General features: G+C 40.7%; 1 protein-coding gene across 1 annotated transcript in view; it reads left to right on the top strand.

Annotated features, from left to right (window-relative positions):
• Positions 1-11,917, top strand: part of LOC101858392 (probable leucine--tRNA ligase, mitochondrial) — a gene marked incomplete in the record, with an annotated part of 37,317 nt that overhangs the window by 9,622 nt on the left and 15,778 nt on the right. Inside the window, 5 exon segments of the mRNA XM_013079683.2 lie at positions 226-330; positions 824-930; positions 1,677-1,730; positions 3,684-3,794; positions 4,411-4,532. Of these exon segments, the coding sequence (XP_012935137.1) occupies positions 226-330; positions 824-930; positions 1,677-1,730; positions 3,684-3,794; positions 4,411-4,532 (499 nt within the window).

Here is an 11,917-nt window from a genome sequence, read left to right as displayed (position 1 = left end):
CCCTCTCTCTCTACCCCTCTCTCTCTCCCCCCTCTCTCTCCCTCTCTCTCTCCCTCTCTCTCTCCCTCTCTCTCTCCTTCCTTCTGATGAGGGTCCTGAGGTAGTATACTTTTGCTTTCTTTCTTTGGCACTGCGTTTATAATTTTTCCTTTGTGAAATTTAGTGGTTATCATGCTGACTTGTTGCAAACTTCAGCAAGTTTTCTTTTGCACACAAATATTGCAGGTGCTGTGTTGCCAGTGCAAGCCATTCACCCTGTGACCAAACAGAAATTGAAAGTGGTTGTGACAGATTCAGAACATTTTTTCAAGAACAGAGATGTCATGTTGGGTAAGAAATGTGGATATTTTTTTTGGACAGCCTAATTGTTGGAGAGATGTTTAGACACTAGGTTGCAATATTTTACTTTTAGAGAATATTGGAGTGTCTGATGATGATAATGGCTTTATTTTTGTATTTACGGTTCAACGCCGATGTTTATTTGTGAGAAGATGTTGAATGAGAGGAAGAGGATGTTTAATGAGATGCTTAGGGACAATCATTAATTTAATGTGGACAGTGAAATTTTGTGTACATACATTATCTGCATGAAATCTCTCCCACATAAATCTGTCTCTTTCTCCACACCTATGTTTCGATTATTATAACTGATGAAGTTTAGTCTCATGAATGACCTAGCTGTTTTGAAAGTCCGTACTGTATCTGTGACTTTTTGTAGTTAAGACTTATACTGATATTATGAAGACTATGTTTATTTTTAAGATGCTCTTGCCCAAAAGTATAACGCTCTCAAACTGAAGTGTTCACTTTCTGTTCCCTCCAGGCATACCAAGTGTCTCAGACAATGCCCGGGATGTAGCAGAGCAGCTGGGTCTAGAGTTCTTGGAAGTTCTAGATAAATCTCGTGAACGGCTTGTGAACTCTGAAGAGGTGATACTTCTTTTAGTCTCTTAGTGAAATAAAGTGTGAAGATGGTCTTCTATTTTTTGTATGTTTGTTTGCTGATGAGCTGATATTTTCTTCTCTTCGTTATCTTATTCTTTTCTGGGTTTTAATGTTTTTAAAGCTGGCAAAACAGTTCAGATGTTTAATATTTGTAGTTTAGATACCGAAATATAAGGTATTTGCTTCAGTGGTGTTGATTTTCTGGATAATTACAAAAATCTGGTTTTCTGAGAATGTCTGGATTTTGCATGATTTCAATAGTAATACCGTCCTGCATATTCATTTATTTTTGTTTTTTTCTATTTGTGCATGTCATATTGGACTGTACATATAAATGGTCTTGATACAAGATATATTAGGCTATACTTGAGATCCGTAAATTTGTATCCCTGCATGTGCAGCCAAAGGGGGCGAAAAAGTGCAGGAATTTTTTTCACAGCCAGTTGGCACTTTTGTTTTCATGTTTTTTGCCGATTAAACATTTTTGTGTTTTCGTCTGAACTGTTGGAAAGTGTGTAATGTTTGAGTAAAACATTTGGTTGTCTTGTCTTTTAATGGTATTGAAATCCCAATATTGATAAAATGACCCACAAGTTCACTAGGTTGGCTTTTTAGTACGACACTGATGATTTCATCAGTCTGCTAACAACAAGTCTTTGTAAAATGTATCAGTATCAATTTTTTGTTGTTGATATCTCTGTTTGTTTAATTACTTTTTTTCTGTTGTGCAGTTGACAGGGTTGACCAGAGAGGAGGCAATGAAAGCGGTACAACAGAAAATCTTGGTAATTCATATTGCTTTTGCTGTGGTAATTTTTTTTAGGTAAAGAAAGTATTTGACTGGTTCAATGCCCTGACTTTTGAATGTGATGGGTTGTGTTCAGGCAGCGCTAACAAGCTTACAATGATGGGCAGTATTTTATTGAGTAGCGTATATTAAATTAGATAGCGTAAATACGGCCTCGTGACCTTCTGAGCACGTGGTTTTGGTGAAATCAGGGTAATTCAGATTGCTGTTTCTTTGCTCTTTCGCTATAAACACCAAATGCTGTACACCTTGTAGAAGTTCAGCTTTTCCTCGTTACAATGCTGTAAGCTGTTTATACAGTGGTGTCCAAAAGAATCTTGAAAATGTAATCACCAAGTGTGAAGTGCAAGGTTTTAGCACGATGATTGGGTGATTACATTTTCAAGTTTCTTTTGGATATGACTATATATCCGATTATTAGGAGCTGGAGGGTGGCTGTGGAAAGCGAAGCCCCTCGGGGTTGGAATGCGCGGTCGGCCGGTTAAAATATTAAAATGCGGAAATTCAAATGTTTGGCGGAAAGATTTATGATTAAATGCCGTCTTTTCATTAGCGGAGAACTGTAGAACTTTGAAAGAGCTTTCCCATGGTATATTTTTGGCCTTTGGCGTTTAAATAGAAATCCTTTAAAAATACTGTCAAAGTTTTCAAAGATCATTTTTTACACGAAGTATGTAAAATGCTTGAAAAAGGTACCAATAGAAAGATCAGTTCGTTTTCTATTAGAATAAAGTGTAATTGGCTTGGAATTATTTGGTATCAATCCTTCCGCGAAACTTGGAAAGCATGTGACTCCCACGCTGGGAGCACTCGGTACACTACAGTATAGAGTCGACTCGCGCGCCGCGGGGGCTGGTGCGGCACCGGCCGGGACAGCGCTCGGTGTTTTTTTTTTAAAGTAACGACAGATCATCTCGTTTGAGGCAAAAAAATACTGATTTGCAATGACCTCACAATCTTAAAAAAAATTAGGCTCCATATCTATGTTATTGTGATTGTACTCTGTTGATGTGGAGATGTTTGGTGCACTTGGTACTCTTTCATTATCTGTCAAACATGGGATTGCAGCCAGTTTTTTAGCGACTTTAGCAATATTTGATCATATTTATACAGCTACCATTTTCTTAGAAATTGACTGAGAAGTTAAAGAATGGTACCAAAATTCTCAGGGGATATAGGCCTTTCATATAGAACAGATAAATTTGGCATACAGCTACTTTGAAAATTTAGTTTCTGGTACCTAATTAATTGAGTAACATTTTCCAATGGCACTGGGCATGAGGCAAATGTTAGTAATGCCTGTGAAAAGGTTGAAGCTATTATAGTAAATGTAAGATTATCTAAGAGGTAGCGCATCTAAGTTTAGTTTTCATCTTTGATACAACAACCAAAATATGGATGTATCTGAATGAAGACATCCCATACGTGATGCCCCAAAAAATCATGACAAAAAAGAAAGGAAAGATAAATGTAATCCCTTAAGGGATGTTTGTTTTGCAGTGACTTGATAACAATCAAACACAGTGTAAAACATAATTTATTAGAATGAATTCTATGGCTTTGCTGGTCAACACAGTGCAGAGCCCATTTTTTGAGCAAAGCTTTCTGTGTAGCACTGTAAGGTGTGCCACAGTGCCCCCCCCCCCCCTTATTAGAAGCTATTATATGGATATCACATTAAATCTTTTCACTCTGTTTTGTTAGGCCAGAGATCCTCTATGGACAAGTTAATGCAAAAGAGAGCTGGACAGAAAACATATTACTCTAATGTCAGAAACGCCATCTCGTTGAGTTTAATCCCACTGTGGCAGCTACGGCCTCTGTACATGGGACCATATTTGTGGCTCTGTCTGCTTACGGTTTGATTTGTTCAAAATGATTAAAACTCTGTGTAAGCTGAAAGGTGATCCATGAATTTTATTCTCCCCAGGACTTGGGTGTTGGTGGAGAACGAATCAGCGAGCAGTTGAATGACTGGCTCATATCCCGACAGCGCTACTGGGGAACTCCTATTCCAATCATCCACTGTCCCCAGTGCAAGGTAACGCATTTGGAATTTGGATAACACTGCCCTCGTCTTTTAGTGTTGTACTTGATAGTGAGTGGGCACAGCGGGGGCAACTTTTTGACAAGAAATAGATTAGAATAGATGCCCGTAGGTCATATGCAAAATCAGTTTGGATTAGGCTGCATAGAGTGAAGATGCTGTCCATTGCTCATGATATCAAATTTACCTCTACTTTACTTCATCAAATTTGAACCACAAGTTCATCTGTACCCATTGCATTTCGTGCTCAAACAAAAGATGTTATCCAACAATGCGTAGTAGCCTTGTGACTGGCTGTTGGACACAATTTCACCGAACTAGACAGGTTGTGATCCAGAACGCTAACGTGTTTGATTTGGGAGAATTTGATCAAATTATGCCAAAAATGAACCAATGGAACATGAAGCAAAAAGGATCCAAAGAAGCTAGCTGATCCATCCTAAATAAACCAAGAAAAGGACACCAAACGAATAAAGCAAACACAGAACAAAGAAAAAAGTATGTTGGTACAGTTAGGCAGACAGACAGCTGAATAGAAACAAACAGAATCATGTGAAGACAACAGAAGTATTCAAAATGAATGTACAAATGACTCTTTCTATCATCATAGGTGGTCCCTGTACCTGTTGAACAACTGCCTGTAGAACTACCGCAGACAGGGAGGCTGGTCTCAAAGGGAGGGAAATCCCCGCTAGAGGAGGATACAGAATGGCTGAATGTCAAGTGCCCAAAGTAAGTTTTTTTGGAGCTTTTCAGTGAAGCAAAAACTCAGTAAGGCTCTGTTCTCATGGCATATATATCATGTGCTGCATGCCAGAATGAAACATTTACTTGTCTCTTCACATAATGACAAGTTTGTTGTGTATGTGTCACACATTTTTTGTAACATGTTACTGGAATTAATTTTGTGATCTATATGAGACATACTCGGCGAAACACCTGCGGTTGGCAAAGACACTGGAAAAATTAGTTGTGAGATACAGTCAAACCTGCCCTGACGGCCACCTCTGTAAGACGGCCACCTGTGCAAACGGCCACTTTCCATTTCCCCCCTTGCGTTTTTTCTATATAATTTAACTGTGTAAGACGGGTACCTGTCCAATGCAGCCGCGGCCGCCATATTTTAACACACAACCCCTATCACACTGAACAATAACACCTGTCTTAGAAGGCCACCTTAGTGACACCATTATGTTTTGTCATAAATTGTGCATTGTCCCCTGGTGTTGTGGGCGAGCCGTCATAATTCAATCACCTGTCGTTGTTGTTAGGTAGTCCCTCCAACCGATCATGTTGCTTAGGCCCCTCCCACTGTTGACCAATATGTACCAATTTTCAGCTGCTGGTGAGGTAAGCGTGTGATCCTTCATAACCCACAAGCTTCATACACAAATCGTAAGTGAGATGAGGGGTCACTGTTTACCCAGTCTGTAACAAAGTAACAATATGAACATGTGACAGAAGCGTCGCTTGTTCTCCGAGTGGTGGCGACCCATGTGTTTGTTTTTAGATGGCACTCGGTCTTGCTCGTCTGATACATTTCGTTTTATTGTCACCCTTGCGCAAAATCAGAAACAAAATAAAAATTACTTACAAAATACAAACTAACAACAACAACAACAAAATCAACAACAATGTGGCCACTTTCGATTGGTACCTCAGAATGATGGGAATGGTTTGTTTTCTTCATCTTGATTAGTCCTGCCTAAGATGGCCACCTGTCTTATACGGCCACTTTTCTCCTTGACAATGTGTGGCCGTCTTACTCTCTCTCTCTCTCTCTCTCTCTCTCTCTCTCTCTCTCTCTCTCTCTCTCTCTCTTTCTCCCTCCCTCTCTCTCTCTCTCTCTCTCTCTCTCTCTCTCTCTCTCTCTCTCTCTCTCTCTCTCTCTCTCTCTCTCTCTCTCTCTCTCTCTCTCAGGTTTGTCAAGAAGATAAATATCAGTTATGTATGTCTTTTGCTGTCTTTGTCATGATCTAAGTATTGTCAGACTTGTGTTAAGTGCAGGAGAATAGAGATAAGTATTGATGTGAGGGTTTTTTGTTGTTGTTTTTTTTGCTTTGTTTTTTGTCTATTGTGTTAGTTTTGGAAATTCCGAGATTTATCACCTCTTTCAAGCTAGATTGCTTATATTATTATTATTATTATCAGAGTCCAGAGAGAACACTTTCAACCAATGGGGGCAAGGTTACTTTTTGGGGGGTTTTAAAAATTATTGATCCAGTAGTTGCTGAGCTAGCCAATTGTTTTGTAGTGGAATGTGCATGTCTGTTCCAGTTTTGTTGTTGATCTATTATGGAAATTTGAAGTGGAAGAGAATCTTTATCATCGTGTCGAAAAAAAATAGCCTATGTCTTGTATTTTAGTTTCAAACTGATTCAGGCCATCATGATTCCTTTTGTTACAATAATTAGGATGTTTGTTGACTCATTTATTTATGCGGGAGGGAGGCTCTTGTGGCCTAGGGGTTAAGCTGTTCGCCTCTCATTCAATTGGTCTCGGTTTCGAATTTGGATAGCGACGGAAAATTTTCTTTTCTAAAATTTTCTTCTTTCACATCCTTTCCTGCTCTCTTACAATTTTCTATCATCTGCTTTCGTCTCCACTTTCTGCCCCCGCCCCCCTCACCTCCTTTACTCCCTTCACTGGGCGCCAGACTATTTCTGCAGCCTTAATACTGCAACTCCTTGGCTCCTTCTTACTGCTGTCTTTCAGCCACACCCCTTATTTTATAGTAGGGAAGATCAACACCTAGCCTTCTTGGACAAGGGCGAAAAATCTTAGAGGTCCAGTGTGTAAGTTAAGTACGTTAAAGATTCCTTGGTGGTCCAAAATCGATAAGAGTAGGCTTCGGCCGTCACTGAAGCAAAATTCAAAATTTCCTACCAACTGAAAATGTCAAATTAAAATATGTCCCTTGTGCTCATATGACCGTTTGCAGTTGCGAGCGCCATAAAACATTTACCCCCCCCCCAAAAAAAAACCAACCCAAAACAACCAAACCCCCCCCCCCAAAAGATTTACACTGTTTTAAGACGTGATGGTAAGCTGTCGTATTGGGAATGCAATGAAGATTTTGGCCTATGCCTCTCTTATGCCATCGTCATAACATGTTGAGAAGTTTTTCCTGTATTTGGCTGGTTGGAGGTGGCCTCTCTGTCTTAGAGGCCTCTGAGGTTGATATGCAATGATCAGCCATTTAAAAACGGTTGTTCACTGCTCCGGCGCACTATTCTAATGATCATGCTGTCCATGACTTAATGTTGTCAATTCATTGTATTCTCTGCTTTCCTTCGTTCCTTGTCCCTTCTATCTTGCCTTTTAGCAAGTATTTAAAAAGATTAATCTGTATTCTGATTTCCTAAGTAGAAAAGATTATGGGGATGCAGGGGGCGACGTGTGGTAAAAATGTTTTCCTTAACATGCTGGAAAAGGTCATGTTTGATGCTACTGAGTTTATTTTGGTAACTTTAAATAACCAAGGAACCGCTGACGAGTATACATTACTTCTCTCCTAGCGGTGTTCTCTTCAGGACTAGGAATGAGAATTCTTGCTTCGACTTTCTGTTTCTACTCCACGGTCTCCATACATTTGTTAAACCGAAGTAAACACATTCTTTGTTCAATTGCTGGGAAATGTATGCTAGATCTTGAATTCTTCCGGTCTTAATGATATGATGTTTTGAGTATTGTGTGCATGTAGTTCAGGCTTGATACAGTTAAAGTTCCTTCCTCTGTGTCTGCACAAGAAAGCCCATAGAATAAATGTATTTATGGGTTTGTGCCCACACTACATTCCCGTTCTGCAAGGGTCCCAGGTGAAAATTGAAGCAAGAAAAACAATCACTGAGAATTTTCTCACCACACCAACTCGATAACAAAAGACTGCTGAGATAGTATGCAGCAATGAGTGATTGCAAAGGTGGTCAGTGACTCTTTTGAGGTTTTCACAAAGAAAGAAGCACATTTGGTGTGTGTTAGATCTTGGTTTCATGATTCTGATGCTGAAAGTCTCTCGATTTTGCAGTGAATTTAAAACATGTGTTTGAGGCATTCAAGATTTTGATGGTGTAAACTGATGCCGCCCCAAAGATGACATTGGTTCAGTTAATCGACCGCCGATGTGACAGTAATGAGTGGGGACCTGCATCCCCTTTACAAAGCTAACCTGTGAGCTATTTAGCCCTGTCGTGTGTGTGTGCGCGCAAGCGTGTGTGTGTGTGTGTGTGTACATGCGCGAGCGTGTGTGTGTGTACGTGCGCGAGTGTGTGTGTGAGTGTGCGTGCGAGCGCGCGTGTGTGTGGGTGTGTGCGTACGTGCGCGAGCGCGCGCGTGTGGTGTGTGCGTGCGTGCGTGTGTGCATGCGTGCGTGTGTGCGTGCGTACGTTTTTATACCCTTTCTCACACCAGTTACCCCAGCTGGTTGACTTTGTTTCTGGCTTTGTGACATTGATCAGTTTGTCTGGGGTATTTTTCTGATTAAAGGCTTCGGGGTTTGTTTTTCTTTCGTTTTGGGAGGATTTTTGTCTAGATATGAGATAAGCACCGTTTATTTACATTTTAATTTCTGAAAGTTTTTATGAAAACTCGAATTGAAATGGTAATATATCAGGAAATTGATGGCGCTGTTAAATGCTTCGGCTTGGGTGCGAATGTTGGTAGCAGTGACATACATATAATGATATGTTGAACGAAGAGCAAAACCTGGTATGGCAAGTTTTGTCACACCTACAATAATTCTTGGTATGTTGCATATCGCAAATATCAGACACACAATGAAGACTTGTCGCAACGCTTGGAGCTCTTTCCCCTTGAATTTTGTTGCATCTGATTTTTGTGTACCCACTTCGTCATGACGCGTTTCGCTGTGCCTGCCTAGTGCGTGGGTCTGTCGAAATGAAACAGCTGATTTCAAACTCCGAGTCATGATGAGAAGACACACGATCACCACCAGCTGGCTGCTTGTCGTCATGAGAATGTTGGACACGAGGTGTTCCACCCTCGTCACAACGTGATAGGCTTCTAAAAGGTGCAGGGTCATCCTTGTCGTGCCGTTTCTGCCCAGGGGAATGGGGCGAAATCGAAGTGTGAAACACGAAGGTCCGTTGACCAGAAGGGAGTATACGCAGAAGCTGAAGATGAACCACACAACTCGGCGGGTTGTAAAAATAGATTTAAACTTTAGAGGCATGTAAATACAGAGACATCGCGTGACGGCCAGGAAGCTAGTGATCAGTACGGAGACTACGAGGAAACAGTCTTTGACATTGGAGCTGAGGCCAGAAATGACATGCGGGTCAAACCAGCTTAAACCGTTTGTAGTTCCGTGTACGATTCTCAAAACAGCCCCTGTAATGTTTAACATGACTATGGTAAGCAGTCCTAAGTCAGAGATGGACAAGGAGAGAAACAGGACAGTCATACTGTCGGATACGCCCATTTTGAGAAATACAGCGATATTCAAACAGTTGGATACGAGCCCGAACACCGTGAGAACTGTCCAAGGTAGCAAAACTCCTTGGAGATAAATCAGTTCTTGCTGCTTGCTCATGATGTCCTCTCCCGTGTTCTCTCTTAAACTTGTTGTATTTGTAGAGTTGAACATTGTGGGCTGCTTGTGTTGTTCTGGACTTGTTTGTGGGGGGGGGGGGGGGGGGGGCGTTACTGACAGGTCCTGTATTTTTTTCTTCCCGTTGTTACACTAAGTTACACTCTATAAATGTCTTACTTTTTCCTACGCACTATAATAATATGGACGCTATTGTGTCGATGCGCTTCTCTTTACTCAAGCGAAATAGTTGGTGTTGTTGTAGTTGTAGCTCTAGTTGTGAATGTTATTTGTCCGACAATGCACAGGCTGTCGCCCTTCGGTCAAATGACATACACTTACAGTTGCAACTGGTTCAGTTCTACCCTTGTATACTTCCGTAGAGTGGGGTCTCTATGTCTTGTCTCAAGCGAAGAAGGAAAGCTTCTGGGAGAGTTAGTGAATAGGTTCTCTTCGTTGATGCTAATTAGGAAAAAAAAAGACAGTCAAATGTTGAGTTATATTTTGCAGAGAAAACAACTGGTCGTTTCTTTCTGCTTATATAAATCTGAAGGGGCACAATTTTGAGGAGTGTCCTGAACGTCGGAAGTGAACGCCTGCATGTTTTTCTTATCTTTTGAGTAGGCCTATGTGTTTGTTTGGTGGATGTGTGGAAACGGCTGCTGTTGGGACACTGGGAAGTCGTAAGTCTCCCCGACCCATCTGTAATATTATTATTCGTCTTTAGTCTTACTTCTTTCCTGGTACCTTATTAATGATATGACCTGCAGAGAGTGTCCCTGTTCTTCTCGTTGCCTTGGGGCTGGTAGTTGATGGGCTCTGCTTGTATGATCTGCTCCTCCTTCTTTTCAGTGTTACAGTACTGCTATCCTAATCTCTCTCTGACTGGCAAAATGTGTATCAGGTATCTTACAAACTCGCCGTACGCCGTGCAAATAGTATGCTGGAATAGATTCTAAAGTGAGAATAAACGCACTATAGAAGTCACTGCGTTGATTCGTCACGATCAGGTTACAGGTACTCGTACCACCGTACCGTACCGTTATAAAAATGTGTTTGAGCGGGTGGTGACTCATTAACAACTTTTTAAATTTCTCCTGTTTAACTTTAACCTAAAGATGGAAAAGAGTATTTGAGTAAACATTGCATAGTATCTTGAAGTGCAGTTTGTCGTAGTGTAGTATATGGCAACGGGCGTTCGCTGGAGTCGGCGCAAACATGGGTCACGGTATTTTCCTAACGCTAATGTGCTAAAATAGGTTTTTAAGTGAGGATAAACGTATTACTGCGTTTACTTGTCATGATCAGGTTACCGATTACACTTATCTGCGCCTCGTCGTCCCATCATTGAATGAGCTTGGGTTGGTTGGAAAAGTAATAAATATGTTTGACCTACTCCTTTACTTGTAAGTGAACGGGTCGGTTGAAGCATGATTCAAGACTGCACACAATTTAGTCATGGTTAATCGTAAAATGATAACCTAAGACTATTTTATTTTATCTGGTCTTCCAGTGCGTATGTGTCAATGCCTGTGCTGACATCATGATAAGTGCTACTGTAACATGGTATAGATTATTAATTCTCGTTTCGCATCATGTGGAGAATCAAGAAACGATTCTCCTTGAGTGCGCAGCCTCGTCTAACAAAATGTGTAATTAAATTCTTGTTCTGCTTGCGTTGGACTCACTATCCACTTTACATAATCATATATTATTATATTGGTCTATAATATTATGATATTATATATTTATCTAATCTGGATAGTAAACCCAACGCCTATGGAGCAAGAGTTATTTTTTTCGGGACCTAATAGGGACGTGTCAAAAGTAAATGAAGATTCTCTCATAGGTGAATCTGTTCGCATTGAAAGCAAAATCATTGCTTGGTTGGAAGCTATTACCTGTTTAGTTCTCTTCTCTGCGCAAAGAACGTATTTTTAAAAGATGGGTTGGGGGGGGGGGGATTTTTATAAGAATAGTCTCCTTATAATGCGTGTCAGCGAGAATTGGAGGCTTATTATTTAATTAGATGTGACTGTGTGCATAGAAAGGAAGATCATTGCTTCCTCTGAAGCCATTAGCACGACAAAACTGCTCTCTTGACAAAGAAAGGGGCATCATTTAAGTAAAAGAATAGACTGTCTTTATAGCGGTCCTAGATTTGTTTTTGGTTGCGTCTTTTTTTAAATGTTCCCATTGCCGCTCTCGAGTCTACTATTATTAGAACGTCAGGCGACGTGGTCATAATTTCAGCATAAATATTATGTATCGTTCGTGCTTTGCTGTGAATTTTCACCCGTTTTTATTGGATTTTGAGCATTCTTACTTCTGTTATGCCCCTACCCATGTGTACTTCACAGGTTGTGATAAGTACTTGTCTATGTCTTTTCTTTTTGGCGTTGGCCAGGGAAGTAAGGAAAGTGTGTGTGTGTGTGTGTGTGTGTGTGTGTGTGTGTGTGTATGTGTGTGTGTGTTTTCAACCCTCTCTGCACTGCGGATGGACTTCGAACTCGTCCCATATACACTGACCCTCGTGGCACCGCAATAGAAAATGGCTTGGTTACCAGCT

Source organism: Aplysia californica, unplaced genomic scaffold (genome assembly GCF_000002075.1).
Source record: "Aplysia californica isolate F4 #8 unplaced genomic scaffold, AplCal3.0 scaffold00060, whole genome shotgun sequence".
Taxonomy (NCBI): domain Eukaryota; kingdom Metazoa; phylum Mollusca; class Gastropoda; order Aplysiida; family Aplysiidae; genus Aplysia; species Aplysia californica.
The sequence above is the reverse complement of the archived record's forward strand: the minus strand, read 5'-3'. Positions and strand labels throughout refer to the sequence as shown.